This window comes from Crotalus tigris, unplaced genomic scaffold (assembly GCF_016545835.1).
Source record: "Crotalus tigris isolate CLP2741 ecotype Arizona unplaced genomic scaffold, ASM1654583v1 scf7180000018923.2277400, whole genome shotgun sequence".
NCBI lineage: Eukaryota > Metazoa > Chordata > Lepidosauria > Squamata > Viperidae > Crotalus > Crotalus tigris.
In genome coordinates this window covers 1088436-1110519 of record NW_024097276.1, presented here as the reverse complement: position 1 = coordinate 1110519, position 22084 = coordinate 1088436, and the positions used below count along the sequence as shown (strand labels likewise).

Below are 22084 nucleotides of genomic sequence, written 5' to 3'. Positions count from 1 at the left end.
GTGATGCTGTCTACCCCACATTTTTCTATCTTGTCAAGTAGTAGGTTGTGATCTACTTTATCAAATGCCTTACTGAAGTCCAAGTAAATTATGTCCACAGCATTCCTCTGATCCATTAATTTTGTCACTTGGTCAAAGAATGCAATAAGATTTGTCTGGCATGATCTATTTTTGACAAACCCATGTTGGCTTTTAGTAATGACTTTATTTGCCTCTAGGTGTTTGCTTATTCGTTGTTTGATCATCTTTTCCAGGATCTTCCCAGGTATTGAAGTCAGGCTGATAGGTCTGTAATTTCCTGAGTCCATTTTTTTTCCTTTTTTGAAGATGGGAACTACATCAGCTCTTTTCCAGTCCTCTGGTAGTTCCCCAGTGCTCCAAGATCTTTGAAAAATATAGTTTAGTAGTTCTGAGATCACATCTGCCAGTTCCTTGAGAATCTTGGGGTGTAATCCATCTGGTCCTGGTGATTTGAACTCGTCTAGGCTGGACAGGTGCTCACTTACCATTTTCTTGCTTATCTTAACTTGTGTTTCTATTCTGTTTTTTATGGCACTATTTTTGATAGGTTGGTCTGTTTTTTTCCCTTTGTGTAAAGACAGATGCAAAAAACGAGTTAAATAGTTCTGCTTTCTCCCTGTTGCTTGTCAACTTCTTGCCACTTTCACCCACTAATGGACCAATCATTTCCTTCACTTTTTTCTTGTTTTTTACATGTTGAAAGAAGCTTTTTTGTTATTTTTGACTTTGGTCGCAAGCCTTAGTTCATTTTGAGCCTTGGCTTTCCTCACTTCATCTTTGCTGGCTCGGGCTATTTGCTGATATTCTGACTTAGTTAAGTGCCCCTCTTTCCACTTTCTATACTTGTCCTTTTTATCTTTCAATTTGTCAGAGAGTTCTTTATGCAACCATGCTGGTTTCATTTGAGAGCTGTTATTTTTCCTCTTTGTTGGTATTGTGCTAGACTAGGCTTTTATTATCTCATTTTTCAAAATTTCCCAAGCTTCTTGAGTTGTTTTCCCCTTGAGCAGTGGTTCTCAACCTGTGGGTCGGGACTCCATTTGGGGTCGAACGACCGTTTCACGGGGGTCGCCAAACAACGCAGTCTGCCATTTCCCCCCCCCCCTTTCTTTGGCCACGCCCCTGGCACCTGGTGATGTATAAGTGGTTGGGGGTCACCACAACATGGGGAACTGTATTATGGGGTCGCAGCATTAGAAAGGTTGAGAACCACTGCCCTTGAGGATTCTCATCCATGGAATCCTTCCCAAGCCCTCTCTAAGTTTATTAAAATTAGGAAAATGCCAATGAAAAACTAGGCCTTTTAGGCAAAAAACCCTATTTATTCTAATCAACTATCAAACCAATTATTGAAGGAATTGAAATCCAGGATAGCATCCTGGCTGACATTGTGGAAAAGACGAATTACCTATTGGATTGGGAGCAGTGCTTTTTTTCTTTAAAAAAAAAAAAAGGTGCCGGAACTCACACACATCATACAACCCGCCTTGCCTACCCTACAAGGTTCCATCCAAAAAAGGTGCCGGAACTCTGTTCTGGGTGTTCTATGAGAAAAAAAAAAAAAGCCCTGATTGGGAGTAATGGAAATGAGAGAGAAGAAAAAAAGAAAAGAAGGGAAAAAAACAACAAAGCATTAGTTATGCACACTTATGCAGCCATGTTATTATACATTTTTATTGTTATTCCTTCCCCTAAAAGATTTCAGTTTGTTTTTCAATTGAATTGTATAGTTTATATGTTAACAATGGAAAAAATTCTGAAATGATTTATCTTGGTCTGATTTTTTTATCAATAGCAATACCACTTAAACTTATATACCATCCCATACTGGGCAATTTACAACATTCTCTGGGCAATTTACAATGTCAGCATATTGCCCCCAAGAATCTGCGTCCTCATTTTATCGACCTCGGAAGGATGGAAGTCTGAGTCAACCTTGAACTGGTCAGAATTGAACTCCTAGCTAGGCAAAGTTTGCCTACGATTCTCCTTTTCTACTCTGCCACTAGTTAGAGATTTTTTACATCTCAAAAACCTGGCATTTTAATGGTGTGTAGCACTACAGCTGGACTCACCCTCAAGATGCAAGTTGGATTTGTTTCTTTCCAAATCATTCTCTCTCTGCTTAGAAGAGAAACCAATAGAGCTCTTACTCTCACTCCCTGAATTTCATTACTAGAGTTTGCAGATCCTCTTACTGGCATCTATGAAAGTAGTGTCATCCTCACACTGCAGGTCAGGGATGTTTCTTCCTCCAATTTTACAACAAAGCTCATCTTCTGTCCAACTTCCTTTAATGCCTGTTCAGCATATAAACTGAATAAATAAGGGGAGAATATACAGTCTTGCCTCATGCCTTGGCCAATCTAGAGGCAGTCTGTTTTGCTATATTCTGTCCATTATAGTTTCCTAACCTGAATAAAAGTTTCTCATGAGAACAATGAAATGTTGTAGGATTACCAATTTTTTAAACTTAATATGACTAACATAGTTAAAGGCCTTTCAATATCAATTAAGCATATATTGACTTCTTTTGGGGGTTGGGTTGGGTTTCTCTATTATCCAGTGTGCACCAGCAATAATGTCTCATGTTCCTCATACTTTTCTAAAGCAAACTTGAACATCTGGCATCTCTTTGTCATGCAGGGCTTTAATCTGCATTGCATGATCTTTACTAGAATGCGACATTAAGGATATAATGATAGTTTGCACACTATTAAATCTCCTTTTATTTGGTATTGAAATGTAGATTGACCTCTTCTGATCTGTTTACCAAATCTGTGCCCTTCTCTAAATTTGCCAGCACAGCTTGGTTAGAACCTTTACCGATTTTTATTTTTTTCCTTGCCATATTTCTGTGCTGCATCGGATTGACAGACAAAATTAAATTCCACTATATTCAATCTCCCATTAATGCTCTGGTCAAAGTCATATACACTGTAGAAATCAATAAAGGGTTGAAGGTTGGATGAGACTTGACAGGGAAAAAGAGAACTAGTTAAAGACCACCTTGAGTATGGGCGTGGATCCTAGAGGAAATTCTAAGCAAACTGAAAATAAGACCTGCTTTTCGGTTCAAGTTTATATTTCTTCCACTTACAATTTGATTACTCCATTGTACAATGAATTGCAAACGACTAACGTGGTCTCTGCTGCAATCCTCTTTGCCGTCCGGGGCAAACAACGGCATAGAAACCGCTCGCTTGCGTCTCCAGTGGAACGAGTGACCGTTTAACGGTCTTCGGCGGCGGAAAATCAGAAGAGCACGAAAAAGCGTTTTGCGCCTGCGCGCGGAGCCTTCGATTGCTCGCGCTCGCGTTTGACAGCTGTGCATTGTTCGCTCTCCCTTCGGCTGGCACGTGAGGAGCGCCTCATTGGAGTGTATCCCAGCGGGGTTGCTGGTCTGGGGGACAGGGAGGAGGAGGAGGAAGAAGGTGGCGTTTCAGAACGGCCTCTCCGATGACCCTCAGTTTACTGCGGGGCCGGCGCTATGGCTGCTCTATACCAGAGTGCAGACCCATCGGCCTCGGCTTCCCCGAATAAGCTGCTGGCGTTGAAGGACGTCCGGCAAGTGAAGGAGGAGACTACCCTGGACGAAAAACTGTTCCTGCTGGCCTGCGACAAAGGTAGACCTCAGCCTTTTGCTTTTTCCTTCATTTCCGTAAGGAAACTGTTTTCTTTCGACCCGCATTATCAACCAGGAGCGGGCCTTCATCAATGAATCCGCCCAGCATCCAAGCTGGCAGAGCCGGCAGAGGCCGAGGTTTTGCTCCTTATTCCTGAACGTATCTAGGATGAGAAACTCAATCCGAATAATCAATGTGTGATTCGTAAAAAGGGGTAGCACTCTGATTCTGACCCACTGAGTAATGTACATTCCTTGTAATGACCAAGAACAATAGCAAAAGGCATCTAAAGTTCCCATCTTTTCCTCCCTTCCCTTTTATGGGAATGTGCGTTTGTTAGCTTTGTTGATGAAGGGTCTTAGCTAACAAGCCCAAATTAATTATTAGACTGTCAAGTAACCCTGTTATAACATGTAGTTTTATTTGATTATTTTCAGCTTTTGACCATTCTTCTTTATTTCTATATTTTAAAGGGGGAAGAGGGTAGTTTTCAGGGAATGTTTGCTTTTTAAATCAAAATTTGCATATGGCTGTCTTGCCAAAGAATTTAATAAATATTAAAGAAAGTCATTAAAAATTAAAATCTAAATTGCTAAAATAGGTTTTTGTATATTATTGGTTTAGGTGATTATTACATGGTGAAGAAGCTTTTAGAAGAGAATAGTACTGGTGAGATGAACATAAATTGTGTGGATGTACTTGGGAGAAATGCTATTACCATAACTATTGAAAATGAGAATCTAGACATTCTACAGCTTCTGTTGGATTATGGCTGTCAGGTACTACTAATAACATAAGTATAAATTTGAAATTTCTATTCTTTTTGCCCTTAGAACATTGTCATTTCATAATTTAACAATGTATATTTTCTTCCACGGTCTGAAAATTGCTATTATTTGTGCTTTAATTTTCTTCAGTCTACAGATGCATTATTGGTGGCCATTGACTCAGAAGTTGTGGGAGCTGTTGATATATTGCTTAATCATCGACCAAAGAGATCCAGTAGACCAACAATTGTTGTTAGTATTACTTTAATTTTGTGTTTGAGAGTGCATCTCATGATGTCAAATCTTCAAGCATGTATTTGATAATGGGAAAAGTTTGATCTTGACAGCTTTGGAGAACAATTGAAAAGTTTTTGATTATACATCTGAAAAAGGGCATATATATTCATTATTTCTAATTATTTATTAGATTTATATTCAGGAACTCATGGACATATATAGCACTCTGCCACTCACTTTTCCCCACAACAACAATCCTGTGGTCTTCTATGGCTGGGGCTGACTTGAAGCTATTTTACTGATTATTTATAAAGGATAAACATTTTAAAAATATTAGTTTAACCTTTGTGGCATTCTGCTGCTTGAATTTAAATAATGAAAATTTTCACACTTATGGCCGTTGTAGCATCCCCGTGGTCTTGTGATCAAAATTCAGACACTTGGCAAGTGAATCAAATTTATGACGGTTGCAATTCCCGGTGTCTTATGATCACCTTTTGCAACCTTCTAACAAGCAAAGTCAATGGGGAAGCCAAATTCACCCAACAACTGTGGCAAGAAAGGTTGTAAAATGGTGCATTATTCACTTAACAAACGTCTCACTTAATGACAGAAATTTTTGGCTCACTTGTGGTTGTAAGTCAAGGACTACCTATATACATTATAAAAGGGAATAATTCTAATACTAGTTTTTATAAACATTACTAAAAAGATAAGAATTGTTACAGTATGTAAATTTAATAGTGTAATTATTATCTTCAATACATACCACAAAGTCTTTTCTATTACAATTTTTTAAATATTGAGATAATCACTAGAAGTAACTCATCAAATTATCACGTATACATTGATCTATTTTTTAATATTATCACTTTAAGTACTATTGTATAAATGTGTGTTTCAACTTTGGATGCTTAAGAAGGATAAGAAGCATAACTGAGTTTATCCATTCTACTTCTTGGTATCCTACCCCTAGAAATATGAGGAATAACATATGTACTTTAGAGCCATATATACAGTTTTCATTTTAGGAAATAATTCTTCATGGAACAAAATGTACTTAATTAACATTTGTCAGTCATTGCATCCAGTTTAGTAATTTTGAAACTAAAAATATTTAAGATCTTAAAATATATGTTTTGGTTTCAAATCAGATGTCTTAGATTTCATCTCGGTATTAGTAATTCATCAAGCTTAACTTATTTTCTCAGATTTCTGTCTGTTTGTTGCAGAAATTAATGGAACGTATTCAGAATCCAGAATACTCAACAACTATGGATGTGGCACCTGTCATTTTAGCTGCTCACCGTAACAACTATGAAATTCTTACAATGCTCTTAAAACAGGATGTGTCGCTACCCAAACCTCATGCTGTGGGGTGTGAATGTACATTGTGTATAGCCAAGAACAAAAAAGATAGTCTACGACACTCCAGGTTACAATAATTTGATCTTCATCCGTACCTGCAGTTTTTCCACCATTTTTAAGTAATAATCATAAAGGTGTTTAGTTTATATTTTAGAATAAAATGAATGCTCATGACAAGGATATATTTGATGGGGTGTATAGATTTGCATGCATAAGATGTTAGATTTAATCTCTGCTATCTTAGTAGAATTGGGAAAAATATTTGGATGATTGCTTATGATCATTATATAGTAGAGAACACAATGGTTTAGCGACCTCGCTGGTGGTAAATTAGTTTCGTACTATATACCTAGTTGTCCTGGAAAGAGACTTCTGTAAACAAGGAACTATTTTTTCTTCTACGTTATTATAAATTGCTAATATGTAAGCAGTTTAAAATACATTATTCATAGAAACAGATAAAACAATTCATTAATGTGGATTAAAATAGCAGACCAATGTTTGCTTTCACTGCTTTCCTAAAACATAAAACTCAGGGGCCAATATAAAATTGGGTGCAAAGTGTTCCATAAATGTGCATATCCTATTCCCAAATAGATTGCAGCTGAGATTCTATTTGGAGAAGGCAGCTTTGAAATTAATTGAAAGCTTAATCATGTAGGGTTTTACAGTATAGGTCAAAACCAGCATTTTGAATTGTACTTGGGAATTTACTGGCAACTAAGACAGCACTAGAACAACTTTTGTTTCTTAACTGTAGTGGCCTACACCAGGCAGCAGGCAAAGCGTTACATACCAGCTGTAGCTTCTGGGTGGTCTCCAAAGGCAGCCCAAAACTGAATGCATTGCAGTATTCCACTTTATACATGATAAGGGCATAACACACTGTTGCAAAGGCTTCCTTCTGCCCAGAATTGGCACAAAAACAGAAGCTGGGATAAAAGTCCCTTTGGCCAAAACTTTAAGCTATTCATCAAGCAGAAACTGAATCCAGAAAGATACCCAGTTATTGACCCGCTTTTTCAGGGACAGTGACATTGCACCCAGAATCAAACAGGAGCTGAAATTAAATCAGATTGTCAAGACAGAAAAAGTATCTCTGTTGTTTAAGGAATATTTGCACATCTAGTTGCATAACATCTATTTGCTATCGACATCTAGTTGCTCAGAACCTCCAGTGTAGATAATAACAACATTTTTATTATTATTATGAAATTACAATGGTGGATATAGTATCCCAATTTGGCAAAGTTGTTTTGAGTAGGATTAATGGGTTTGCATGTTTTGAGAATTTTAATCTAAAACATTCTCTTTTGAACAATAATGGATAGCAGTACATTTTATAAGCAAGACTTTAATTGATTTTGTTATCAGTATTTAAACTAAAAACATCTAAAAACTTTCTTACAACACGTGCTTTGGAGGAATTTCTTTTGTTTACTAATAATGATATATGTTAGATTTCTAAAATAGATTTCATATAAATGATGAGTTGAAATGTTTAATCAAATAAAAACTGTTTGTCTTAAGATGTGTTCTTTAACATTGCACCACAGATTTCGTCTTGATATTTATCGATGTTTGGCTAGTCCTGCCTTAATAATGTTGACAGAAGAGGATCCAATTCTGAGAGCCTTTGAACTTAGTGCAGACTTAAGAGAATTAAGCCTTGTAGAAGTTGAATTCAGGTAAGATAATATGTATTACTATTGTAATTTCAGCAGCATGATATAATTAGATGCAGGCATATCACAAGTGAGCCTGGCTAACAATACTATATACAGTACATGCTGAAACAGAAAATTCTTAAAGCAAACTCATTAATGTTTACTGAGAAATAAGTCATACATTCTATAGCTCTTATTCCTAGGTAGACATACTGAGGAATAAATAATATAAATAATGTTGTTACTAAGGAGCAAGAACTAAATACAAATATTTCATGAAGAATAACTTGTTTTAAGCTAAGACCATAGATTTGCAATTAACTTAGAAGGTACTACATATATTTCAATGATTTATAGCAAATATCTAGTTAAGGGCAAAATCTACACAGGATCGTGCTGTTCCTTTCTTGATTCAAACATAATTACTCTGGTTATATATCAGAGATCACAGTGACAAATTACCTGTTGCCAAGAAAAATATAAGGTTGCATTCATGAATATTTTATTCTCTGTATTGATAACATAACTTCATTCTGCATGGCAATGAAATGTTTTTTTTAATTTTTAGATCAATCCATCCATATGCATCACTGAAGCCTTAAAAAGATAATGTTTTCTTCAAGTCAGGCTTGATTCCTGATGCCTTTATAGATATTAGCCTAAAGCTCATTTCTTGGTGGTATCATCCAAATACTAAGCTTCAAATTTAATAAAAGTCAACATAGTACTGCTGCTATCCCTAACATTTATTTCATTTTATTAATTTGTTTTTACAATATTTATAATCTATTTCAGTTCTAAAAAAGGGTACAATAAAACTCCATGCCGAAATACATTAAAATGTATATAATAAAAATCAGCCATAAATCTAGTAAATGAAATATGTTTTAAGGGATATTTAATGACCATGTAGCTAAATTATTTAAATTATTCATTTCTTATGAATGGATGGCAAGATATATAGCATTCCCTCTTCCAGTTTTCCCCATAGCTAAAGTCATCTATATCTGAGGGATTTGAACCTGAATCCCCTGGCCCTAGTCCAGCACCTTAACTATTATACCATTTTTATTTTTTAAAAGTTTGTCCTTTTTTAGTGACTGAATAATTTATTTGAATCAACTTGATTTTAGTTTATTCCAGTCTGGTATCAATTTTGTTCAGGAAGGACCTTTATTCTTCTTTTTTGTTTATATTAGGTTAAATTAAATCTAATTAGCATTGAATTATAATAAATTAGCTTTGTGTATTTCCTAGAAATGATTATGAAGAACTGGCCCAGCAATGCAAAACTTTTGCTAAAGATTTGCTTGCTCAGGCACGGAATTCCCGGGAGCTTGAAGTTATATTGAATCATACTGCAAATGATGAACATGTGGATAAACGAGGATTACTAGAAGAGAGAATGAATTTGAGTCGCCTAAAGCTTGCCATTAAGTATAACCAAAAGGAAGTATGTCAGTTTTGATTTATTAAATATAGAATCCTGTAATAAATAGAGGGGATAAAACAGATATGTATCTTAATAAGTTTTCAACTTCTAATAATTAGAAAAAATGTAGTACTAGTTCAATACAATCTATTAAATTTCTATAGGAAGTCCTTGACTTATAACCTTTTGTTTAATGATCGTATGAAAAAGCACTGAAAAAAGTGAGGATCAGTCCTCACACTTACAGTAGTGGCCAAAATTGTGAAAACCTTTTGGGAAAAGTGCACAATAGAAATGCCACCTTTGCTTAAGTTTCCACCAATTTTTCTTCTAATTTCTTTATAACTGTAGCCTTGTTCACTTAATAATACTATTTTACATCGCTCTCTGGGCAACCAGTCAACTCTTTGCACCATTACTTTAATTTTATTACGTTTTTACAAGCTCACTAAATGAAAGAACACAACCCCCCCTAACCAACTTGATAGCAATCACATAACACACTGACAAATGTCCTCCTCTCAGCTTCAATACATGACATCAATAACTGAATCCTACTGTGATCTGATTGGCTCATTGCCAAAACAAGATGACATCTGATTGACTCTCTAAATCAGTGGTTCTCAACCTTTTTAATGCCGCGACCCCAACCGGTTGTAAGTCGAGGACTACCCAACCGGTCATAAGTCGAGGACTTTTCCTGCCTGGGAGCACCGCGCATGCGCGGTGCCGGCCCCTGCGCTGGCCGAGGCGTAGCTGGCAAGGGGCAGCAATGGCACAGGGCGACCACCGGCTGGGCCATCAGCTGGCCCAGCCCAAGGAAGGTAAGGCACCCGCCGGGCCCCACGCGTGCCAGCAACCCTCCCTGCGCCCGCCGGCCTCCCACCTCCCATCCCTGGCCCTCTTTTACTTACATTTTTAGTAGTTGCTCAGCAGGGAGGGGGTGGAAGCTTCCAGACAGCTCGCCTTCGCTGCAGACAACTTGCAGCACCGTTTGCAGACTGGGGCTTTTGGTGGGCTCAGCAGGGCAGAGACAGCCTGGACAATTCCTATTGGCTTTTGAAAGCCAATAGAATTAGACTCTATTCAAGAGAGTCTATTCTATTGGATTTCAAAAGCCAATAGAATAAAAGGGAGTAGCACAGCTAAGAAAAAGGGGGAAAAAATGGCGGACTGCATTGTTTGGTGACCCTGGTGAAATGGTTGTTCGACCCCAAATGGAGTCGCGACCCACAGGTTGAGAACCACTGCTCCAAACACTCATGTTCATTGGCTACAATCAGATGAAGGAAAGCTACCTGATATCAGCCTATGCAAGTTGTGCTTCCTTTTTCTGATTATTTGGCTGTAACCTTTCATAGAATACAGTACAGATAATTGAACAAACTTTGTTACATTACATTCTTGATTAAATTATCTTTCCATTGATATATAATTTTATGGTACTACTCCCAAAAAGTGGTGTTATTAGCCATCAAACCTCAAAAATACACTTTTCCCAAAAGGTTTCCACAATTTTGGCCACTACTGTACAATCACTGCAGCATCCCTATGGTCACATGATCAAAACTTGGGCTCTTGGTACCGGCATGTATTTATAATTATGTGATCACCATTTGTGACATTCCCAACCTGCTTCCAAGAAGCAAAATCAATGGCAGAAGCCAAATTCACTTAATAACTATATGATTCACTTAACAACCATGGCAAAACATATTTAAATTGGGCACCACTCAACAATTACAATTGCAATGTAATTTCCTGGTCTTAACTATGGTTGAAAGTCAATGGCTATCTGTGATATATACATAGGATATAAAATAGCCTAGTACAATGCCTTTTTCTATAAGACAATAGTTAATGTATTTGTGGGGCAAGATCCTGAGTGGCAAGGAAGAATTAATTCCATATTAGTATGAGTTCCTTATTACAGCTCAGTAGATTCACTGGTTTTGCTGCTCTGGTTCTTCGTACATCTGATGTGACACAGTGTTTTCAATTTTACTTGATCCAATTTCTGTGGCTGGTATTATATAATGATACTGTAGTTGCTGAAGTTAATTGCCTCTATAAAATATGTTGAAAGGTTTTGTGCAGGAGATGAATGGCACTAATGTAAACAATACTTTCATATTGCTGTTTTTCACGTTGCCATTTTTGAAGTTTAATTTCTTGTACAGCATTCCCAGTCATGTTTTTATTATTATTATTCCAATTATTCATAGCTTAAAGTAACTATTTTTTACAATCCTCTTGTTTCTTATGTTGGATTTAAAAATCATATGTTGCCAGTTTATAAACCTGACAAGGCTCTAGTACTTCGTATGTCTATGTATGTGTATTTAAAAAGCATTACTCTGTAAAATGGAAAATCTGTTTCACATTGTTCTGTGAAAGCACAAACCAAAATAATGGATGTTATGAAATCTAGTTGCTATAATAGTTAAGATTTTAAATATTTTATTGTGTGTCAAGCTAGTCAGTCCAACAAAAGCAGCATTGCACTGTCACATTGCAAACCTTGCCTTTTGTATACGTATATTCTGATGTGACATAAAAAATATGGTCAAAAGAGGTGGAGCTTATAGTACAAGGCAGCCATCATCACCAGTTCAGTAGTTGGGGCTGTGGACACCACACAAACATTTTTTACAGTTAATCTAGTATTAGCAATACTAAAACAATAAAATGAGAAAGATTGTGTATATGCTTTAAACATACAATGAAGTTTAATTAACTGATTATACTTAATTATATAGAATTTACATGTTTAAAATGAATTTACCCTCCAATGCTATTATTGCAGCTAATTACTTCTGCCTACTTTTGTTATTCTTTTAAACCAAGAATGTAAATCATTAGCTCCTTTAGAAAGTGCTTATTCATGTAAAATATTTTTCTATTACAGTTTGTTTCTCAATCTAATTGCCAGCAGTTTCTCAATACTGTCTGGTTTGGACAAATGGCTGGTTATCGCCGCAAGCATACATTTAAGAAGATTTTGACAGTCTTGACAGTTGGCATCTTTTGGCCTCTACTATCTTTTTGCTATTTACTGGCACCAAGATCTCAAATAGGCAGAATAATTCATACTCCTTTTATGAAATTTATCATTCATGGCGCTTCTTATTTTACATTTCTGTTATTGCTTAATCTGTATTCACTTGTCTACAATGAAGATAAGAAAAACACAATGGGACCAGCATTGGAGAGAATAGACTATCTTCTAATACTGTGGCTCACTGGTAAGTATAAAGAATATGAAATGGTTAAAATTCTGACTTTGTCAGTGGATACATTTTGGAATCAGCTATCTGATATGATAGTAGAACCAGCAGTGGAATAGAAACTATTTCTCAATATCATTGCATTTTCAGTCTGTGTAAAGTATGCAGAATTTTGAAAAGTATATTAGCAGAAGCAAAACACCCTCCTCAAAGCATTAAGCAGCTATGGAAGAACTTTTTAAACGTGTGCTTGTGTGCACATGGAGACTGCTTCTGTTGAAACTGCCAGCAAAATAGCTATACATGCAGATACATGAAACAGCCATGCAAGCTTTCCAAAGGATGTGCCTGCTTTCATGTGTCATATGAAATGATAGGTTATTTTGTTTGACTTAATCTGCTTTGTAAAATGCTTTTTCCTAATACTTTGCACTACTCATTGCTGTTTAAAGTAAATGTACCAACCTTTGGTCTGATTTTCTTTATATCAATAAAATTGCAAATCATATTTTGGTCCCCTAAGACTGATATAATTTTATGAAATAATGATTGCTTGATACATTTGGTATATTCATTTTCTCTATGTAGCTGTGGTTCCAAGCATTTGATAACCCTAAAGAAGTAACATTTTTTATTGTGATTACCTGTTAAGATTAAAAATATCTTCAGACATCTACTACTGAAAGAGCAATATTAGGAAGTCATGTCAGTTACAGAAATGCTATTTTTCATGGTAAAATGTGAAGAGATCTATAATCCTTAAACATTACTTCTTTTTAATCACGCTGTGATGATATTGGAAAAAAATATAAATGTAGAAGAGTGCCCAGAAGTAAATAAATCCACAAAACTAAGCTATTACAGCACAGAATGGGACAACTTGCGGCCAACTCACTGCAGGACAATTCAACAAATATAAAAGTTAAATTAATTTCAACAGAACTGTGGCCAATAATAATAAAATAGACAATCCAGAAATACAAGAGTTACAATACTTTTGATGAAAACATGGTTACCAATAATAAAAGTAACTGAATGTAATAATTAATATAACATTGAATTGTCGGACGGTGAGTTGTCCTATGGCGAGTTGGTTGTGGTAAGTTGTCCTGCAGGAGTTGGCTGAGGTGAGTTAGCCACGGCAATTTGGCCATGGCAAGTTGTCCTAGACCAGAGGTCCCCAACCCTTGGGGCACTAGGGAATGGTTCCATGAAGAGATTTTTACACAGACGAGAAGGTGCATGGTTTTGTGTGCTGCCTGCATCTTGCTTTGCTTGTTTGTGCGGAGTGGTTGCTGGCAAGCCGCAGCCCAGTACTGGTCCATTGACCAGGGGTTGGGGACCCCATCCTAGACCATGGGTGTCAAACTCACTGCATCATGTGACATGTTGCAAAATATCATGACTTTTTTCACATTGCCAGACCTGGGTGGTCTCAGCCTCCACATGATGCAACTGGTCCATGGGCCAGCAGTTTGACATCCCTGTCCTGGACCCATTACAGCATGACCTATGGAGCACTTTATAATGAGCCACCTATAATGGTTCAGCTTATTGTCACATTTATATTAGTTCAGTATTCTGGCCTGTAGGTATATTCAGCATTTTAAAAATAGGCCAGTGAACAAATGGCCACTGTGGTAATGAGGCTTATCACAAGATGATATGAATTCTTTTGTTAAGTTGTCCTACCTACTGCTTGACAGTGGCTAAATAGTTTGCCATTTTTTTTGTACCAGGATTTAAGTTAGCATATTGTGCAAACATGTTGTTATCAACATTTGAGGAGTTTTACCTCCAATACTAATATATTACAAAAAGTTTTCATTGGTTTAATAGTTGGAAAAAAAGCTGTTGAAAAATAACTAGGGAGGAGACAAAACCCACACATATTCTCAACAATTTCCTCTTATCCTAAAGCAATATTGTATAATATTTTTATTAAATATAATTATATGTTTATAGTGGAAAACTTTTATAAGGTAACTGATTTTTATTTGGAATATACTGAATATTAATTCGTTCAGTTTAGGTATTGTTTTATCATATTTTATAATACTGTAATCTGTGTTTGTCACTAAAAACTCCTTGGAATGAGTAGTTTTTTATTAGACTGATCTTTCAGTTATTTAAAATTATAGCTAGACAATACTGAGATTGAACACCCTTTTTCTTTTCTAAGGAATGGTATGGTCAGATGTTAAAAGACTTTGGAATAATGGATTGGAAGACTTTTTAGAAGAATCACGAAATCAACTTAGTTTTGTCATGAATTCTTTGTATTTGGCAACTTTTACTCTCAAAGTAGTTGCCCATAATAAGGTAAATAATCATTCTTATATTAACATGAGTATTAAGTTGTATTTTTCAACAACTGAAGTCTTAAGACATTCATTCTTAAAATGTCTGTATATATTTAATGCTGCTACAGAAAGTAGGCATTTTATTTATGCATTTATGTGTTTATTATTTAAATTTATTGGCTGTTCATTTCCAGTGGACTCTGGAAAAACACAAAACTAAAAGAGACATAAAAACAACTAAAAATGTTAAATTAATGTAAAGAACTTTCAGTATTTCTTGTTTGTTTTTTGTTGTTTGCTAAAATTATTTTGGGAATAACTACAGAATATATGAATAAAATACATTTTATACAATGTCAGATAACAGGAATAGTACAGTACTGTTCAAAGATATATCTGGAATTATCATACTAACTTTAATAAGTCATAGGTATTATGCATATACTGTATTATCAAAATTAATTAGAAATAACCTTATAAATGCTTAATACATGCCAATAGTTTGGTTTTTGTTTCTTAAATATAAGAAATATATAGTAATAAACTGATTGATTACAATCATCCATTTGTATGTGTTTGTATACACATACTATATTTCACAGACGTATTTCAGCAAGTACTTTGTTGTGTAGTAACTTATTAAATAATGAAATATGTTTCATGAGATATACTGCTGAACTATTCATCAGTTATAACTGAAGTAATGATAAGTTTTATTTAAAAATTCCAGTTCCATGATTTTGCTGAGAGGAAGGATTGGGATGCTTTCCATCCTACACTTGTGGCTGAAGGACTCTTTGCTTTTGCTAATGTTCTCAGTTATCTCCGACTGTTCTTCATGTATACAACAAGCTCCATCCTGGGTCCACTTCAGGTATCTTGTTACATGACTATCAACATTGGTGTGATAGTAGCATATGACCACTGTTGTTAGATTTACTGTAGGTCTTTAGTTTTTCAAGTATAGGCCTTCTTGGCTTAATTAAACTTACTGAAATATTTGAGTGTATTCACAGTTGCCCTCCCTATCATTTCTTGAACTAGCTATGCACGTTTATGTCTAAATGGGTAAGGTGTGGTTGCTTCATTGAATCAAAGTTGTAGAAACAAAATTAGAATAAATTCCACGTGATTCAATTGGTAACATTTATATTTTCTAAAGTAATTGATTATGTAATTCTTATTGTATCAAGAGACACTGTATTTTTCCTCTCTATAGCTGAACACTCAAATTTGTAAATAAATGTGAATTGTGCATAAATTCATAATATCTACAAAATATTGTTTTATTGTCTGCACTTTTTACTTCACTGTAGATTTACTTTTTAAGTAAACAATAAAAATGTATATTTTTTAAAAATAGGTAACTTCCTGTTATCTGGTCTCAAAAATTTTGAGGAATTAAATTTTAGAGAATAGTATATAGTATATTACATTACATTACATTATGAATATTTGCTATTTTAAACTATTTACTTAGGATATTCTTTTCTTTTTCATTTTAATCAAAATAAAATAAAATTAAACATTCCATTTGCTCTTAGTGAAACACGCTCTTTTGTAATTTTATGGAGTTTTTTCACTGTCTCCTTCTGTCTTTTTTTAAAAAAATTGCCATCACTTGGTATTAGTTTAAGTAATGTCAAGTAATATGTATTTTACAGATTTCAATGGGGAAGATGTTGCAAGATTTTGGGAAATTTCTTGGTATGTTCCTTTTGGTATTGTTCTCATTCACAATTGGGTTGACTCAACTTTATGATAAAGGATTTACTGTCAATGAAGAGAAGGACTGCACTGGGATTTTTTGTGAGCAGCAAAGCAACGACACATTCCACTCGTAAGTTTCAGTGCTCTCTAGCCATGCATACTGCTGATGCTTTGTTGTACCTTGCTTGGCATATGCTAATTATTAGAAATTGTCTAACTGTGTTGTTGGCCTAATAATAAAATTGTTATTACTTACTTTAAAATTTTCATTGATTCCATAATACATATAAATGGCATTTATTGAGCATGTAATTGACTCTACAAAAGATTTTACTAGAGTCTTGTTTAAGCAAGTACTTTTACTTAATTATATAATAAACCTTATAGAGAAGACATGTCAAACTTGCGACGTCACATGACATCGTGCAATGTATTGGAGCTTTTTCTCCATTGCTGGCAATGGGGTTGGCGTGGTTTCCTGATGACATTTCCGGCCCACGGGCCGGCAGTTTGACACCCCTGCTATAGAGCAATCATAATGCTACATTTTGTATTTGATGTCAAAATGCATTCAATAGTGAGTTGAAAAATTTAACTTACAAATTGCTGTGATTTCTCTCATACTCATAACTGGAAAAATTATATCAAACCTCTACCACCTCCTCTTTCATTTCTACTTATACTGTGTAATACCATAGCTCTTCCATTTAAAGAGATTAGCCAGTCATCCTTGAAACAAATATGTTTAGTTGTCTCTTAAATACTTCAGCATGGATGTCCATGCCAATTTCTATGTGTTTACTCATAATTCTGTTCCATCTTATTTTTATGTTAATCTCAGAACTTTAAATTTTTGCATGGCTTTATATTAATGTATTTGTATTTATTTCTGTAATTTGATATTTATTTTTCACTATATATTTACAAATGTTTACATATATTGTGAGATCAAAAGGATGTATGTAAACCAATGCAGATTAAAATCCAATTCATATATTAAACCATGAAGTTGCAATGAAGTTATATATAAAGTTCATTTTTATCCTGAATATCTAATCAAAACACATAGAGTATTTCCATTTTTACACTAATTTCCACCCTACTATATACCTATCAGGTGCTTCCTCTCTTTCACTGGGCTCCTATACAATTTTAGACCTAAACATTGAAGTAAATTAGAATAGCATTGTTTTAATCTGGATTTTAAAAATGATGAGCAATACAACAAATGAACTCTTTCCTTATGTGTTCTTAAGGGTTATCTAATCAAAGCTTTTTTTTTTTCTATCCTTAGGTTTATTGGCACCTGCTTTGCTCTGTTTTGGTATATATTCTCCCTTGCACATGTAGCTGTATTTGTCACCAGATTTAATTATGGTGAAGAATTGCAATCTTTTGTGGGTGCTGTTATTGTTGGCACATACAACATAGTAGTTGTGATTGTTCTTACCAAACTTTTAGTGGCGATGCTTCATAAAAGTTTTCAGCTAATAGCAGTGAGTATTTTTAGGGTTTATTGTTTTATCCCCTGTATAACAAAATTTGAAGCCTGAATAATGTCTTCTAGATTAGGATGTGGAATTTTCTATTTTTGGTGTATAGATTATAATGCCTGAAAAACACTGATGGGAATCGTTTATCTTCATTAATAATTCATAAGCTAAACCTTGTCTTTAGTGGGGGGAGGAGTAAAAAAAAATCAAAATCATGACTATGTAATTGAGCCCCTTTTATTTTTGTGTGACACATATTAAAAGGGACATGACATAGAGGTAGCACACAATATCTTGACACAAAGCTGTGTTTAATCATAATTTATCAAAATTTCTGACATCTTTATGTATTAAATAATTTAGAATCATGAGGATAAGGAATGGAAGTTTGCTCGTGCGAAGCTGTGGCTTAGCTATTTCGATGACAAATGCACACTACCTCCACCTTTCAATATTATTCCTTCTCACAAAACAATCTGCTACATATTTAACAGTCTCAGTAAATGGATTTCTTCTCTTACATCATCGGGCAAAGTTAAGCGGCAGAACAGTTTAAAGGTAAGGAATTGATTATATAATTATCACGTACGTTTAATTTTTATTGTTCCTTCATTACTTTGGAAAACTTATATAGCTTATAACTTAATCATAACTCTGGGCAATGTACATTAAATGACCTCTCTCATTTAATGTCATGCAAATATATATATATATCAACAAAAAGCAAAACCTATAAACAAACACCTCAAACAAAACATAACCAGGCTCATTAATTGCACATTCCACCTCACAGGATATGGGTTCATATAATGTCTTGATTTTCCATGTGCATTTCCTAGAGAAAATCCTCATTTTGAAGCATTCCTAAAGGCTAACAGGTCAGAACCATCCAATTTCAGGGCAGGAGGAGAGAGATATTTCCAAAGAATAAGCAACAAAACGCTGCAATAGAAAAGGCATGCCTCCTAAGTCATTACTTCAAGAGAAGATCTGGAGCCTGCCTATCCTGTAAAGTGCGTCAATACACAGAAATAACTGGTGAAAGGCAGTTGTGCAAATAACCCAGTCCTGGACCACATAGAGCTTTGTAGGTGAAATCAACTTCTTGAATTATACACAGAAATCCTTCGGGAGGAAATGCAGCTTATGTTGTAGTAGTAGTGTTAGATGAGGATATTGTTTTCTCCTAGCAAACAAAGTATAGTTCTATATATATTACATCAAAGTCTCCAAAATTTCAGTGGCTGAGTCTGCACTTATCACTATGAATATAATGCTAAACTGCATTTATGTTTTTTCTGCTAGCAATTTGTGTTCAGTTTGTAAAACATACTATAAAAATCTGAGGGATTGCTTGTCTCCAATAGTTTCTGCACATTTAGCACAGTTCAGCAGGATGGGCATGCTCTGGATTCTGTTAAAGAATGTCATCTCATGAATTGTGTCTTCTCTGGGAATGATACTGAATACTTATATAAGACCTGGTTGTTCTCCCAAGTCTTTGGGACAAGATAATTATGATAGCCTATACTAGTAATTATTTATAGTACTTTTGGGAAGGAAAAAAATGAAGAATCATTTTGTATCTCAAAAGAGAGGTATTTTTGTTTTTAGGGCAAGTATATTTTAACAAGTACTGGAAAACATCAGTTCCAGCCAGATTACTAATCAGTTGTTACTCAAGATTGTAAAGTAACTTCCTTGTACTTAGTTTTTGATTATATATACTTATTAGTATAGGTAAGTAGATGCATATTAGCACATAGATAATTGTCTGATTCTTATATGTGTCAGTTATGCCTGAACAACAAAGACAATATATAACAATTTATATCTGGGCAGCTTAGTATTAAGGTTGTAAATATTTAGGGGATATTGTAAAGATATTTACCCATGTAGGTGTGATCATAAAGGCAGTATGCTTTTGTTTTGAAAACCAAACCAATATTGTTTATTCAGAAACATTTGTTGAACAACCATGGTAAAGCAAACTGTGTACTGGATTAGGATGTATACCAGGTCACAGTCCAATTGGCATCCTAAAATAATTGTCAGGTTTCTTGAATCAACCCAAACAATCCATAGTATTGCTTTTAAGCAGAGCAAACTTACAAATCCAATATGGCCTTATTCACAGTAAGGCCATATGTTGTTGTGACACAAAAATGCATATGCACAGAGGCATAGCAGGACACTCTTAAACTGGGACTTCAACTGGATTGTTCGAGCTGGTGGCAGATACTGCTGGGCAAACTTCTAGAAATTACATCTGTAGAAAACCCCATATTTTGGGCAGGTTCTTGTTCAAATGCCACGGAGGCAAGTGAAATAGACAAACCAATAGAGGTTGCTAGCATAGTAGCTTCTGCACAATTTTGGAATTTTGAACAATATGCATGTTCTATCCATATACTGCCTGAGTTCAATAAGTTGGCATTATTTGCAAATATAAATAGGGATAAAATGATTTGTGTGACACAAACTTTATAGTATGTTTGCTATAGGCATTAAAAAATTAAAAACAACAAAATTAGTCAAAAGTTCTCATTAATCCAGAGGAAATGGTTAAATGATAAATCAGAGGTTGCAACTGAGTTATTTGTTTGATGCAACTGCTGACAAGTCTTATACGGCATCATTTGCCTTGCAGTTTATTCATGGAATTTGTGACATTTTGGAGGACTGTTATTTGGTTGGTTAGCCTCTAGCTATGACGGGGTTTGATTTCGTGATGTTTTGAGTATCTCAAGAATTTAGCTTAATATTCAGTTCTAAAATGATTTTACACAAATTTATCTAATTTGTCATTATTTATTTAAAGGAATGGAGAATTTTGAAGCAAAAGAGAGATGAAAATTACCAAAAGGTGATGTGTTGTTTAGTCCATCGTTACTTGACTTCCATGAGACAGAGAATGCAAAGTACTGATCAGGCAACAGTAGAAAACCTGAATGAACTTAGACAAGATTTATCCAAATTCCGAAATGAAATGAGAGACTTGCTTGGTTTTCGAACATCAAAATATGCCATATTTTATCAAAGAAACTAATTTTCAAACTTTTCTAATGATTCCACTCAGGCACTTATATTTGCAGTGTGTTCAAAAGCAGTAATTTTATTAATATACTTTTAAAATGCAATGGAAAAACTGTTGCCAGATTCTGTGGTGAAACAGTAACTGGTGATTTTGAATTAATGTGAAGCTTCTGATGTATATAATTTGTAAACTGTATATAGTCAGCTAAATGGAAATATTTTGTTATATGTCAGATTTGATATTATCATAGAGACAATGACTAATTTAAGTGTACACTGTTGCACTTTGGAGATGATGTTTAATTTTTTTCTCTTTCAAGTATAAAATGAAGGCACAAATTATTTCTGACATGTTTTCAACAATTGTACCTTTCTAAATTAATATAGACATGAACCAGTTAGGAACATATTTTTAAAAGCTACATTTCTGAAAAAAACTATCAAATTAGTTTCATATAATACCATTTAAAAAGAATTCTTTTGGAGTTGGAATAATATTGAAAGGCCATATTACCATCCCTGTGACATTTTGGTCCTCAGAGACTAATGAATGATATCAAAAAAATTAATACTTTGGAATTGACTTTATGGTTTTATTTTTATTTTATATTTTTGTAAAATGATGGCTAAAATTTCCTAGAGATAATCTGAAGGTGCCATTTTTATCTATATCTCCAGCACCTATTTATATCAAGTTATTTCCAAGATGCAATACTTGAAATAATGGATTTCAACATTCATATTCCTGTAGATAATTCAACAGAATTAGCTGTACACATGGTACTTCTGTTGATTGTATTAAAAATTAATCTTCATTATAAAAATAATATTGAAATATTTGAAATATTTTATCCTCTTAAAAATATTTATAGTAAAACACTTTACTAGTGTAATGGATCAAGTAAAGTGCAAGAAATGTATTTTCACTGTTTTCATTGAAAGCACACCATATTTAGGCAGATTACCTTCTCCATGTTTGAAAAAAATACTGTTTGAAGTCATTTGTTTTAATCTCATACTTATTTTTAAAATATACTTTACCTTGGAGTTTCTTAATGTATATATTGATACCCTGTTTAATTATGTTTATTTATTTTCTAAATGTACTAATTGAATATTTCTATTAAATTCTGCAAACTATGGCTAACAGGTGCTGGTCATCTAAGTAATTGCTAAAAATAAAGGAAATAGAGAATG

At 34.5% G+C, this 22084-nt stretch overlaps 2 protein-coding genes across 3 annotated transcripts in view; both read left to right on the top strand.

Moving 5' to 3' along the window:
• The window catches only part of PLS1 (plastin 1), a 71331-nt gene extending 69487 nt beyond the window's left edge, over positions 1–1844 (top strand). The window contains exon 15 of the mRNA XM_039357469.1: positions 1817–1844. Coding sequence (XP_039213403.1) covers positions 1817–1829 — 13 coding nt within the window. The 3' untranslated portion in view covers positions 1830–1844. The remainder of the gene's footprint in view (positions 1–1816) is intronic.
• A 37-nt stretch (positions 1845–1881) lies between these two features.
• On the top strand, positions 1882–22066 carry TRPC1 (transient receptor potential cation channel subfamily C member 1). 2 transcript variants are annotated; one of them, XM_039357461.1, is made up of 13 exons: positions 1882–3647; positions 4272–4426; positions 4565–4666; positions 5863–6086; positions 7576–7707; positions 8944–9139; positions 12027–12363; positions 14528–14667; positions 15379–15522; positions 16313–16488; positions 17653–17854; positions 18215–18409; positions 20673–22066. In XM_039357461.1, exons 1-13 carry the CDS (start codon positions 3512–3514, stop codon positions 20898–20900), a joined length of 2367 nt encoding a protein of 788 aa, XP_039213395.1. In that variant the 5' UTR covers positions 1882–3511; the 3' UTR covers positions 20901–22066. The 2 variants fall into 2 exon arrangements, with proteins under 2 accessions (XP_039213395.1, XP_039213396.1); XM_039357462.1 differs by having other exon boundaries at positions 1883–3647; positions 5884–6086.
• Positions 22067–22084: the final 18 nt, after the last annotated feature.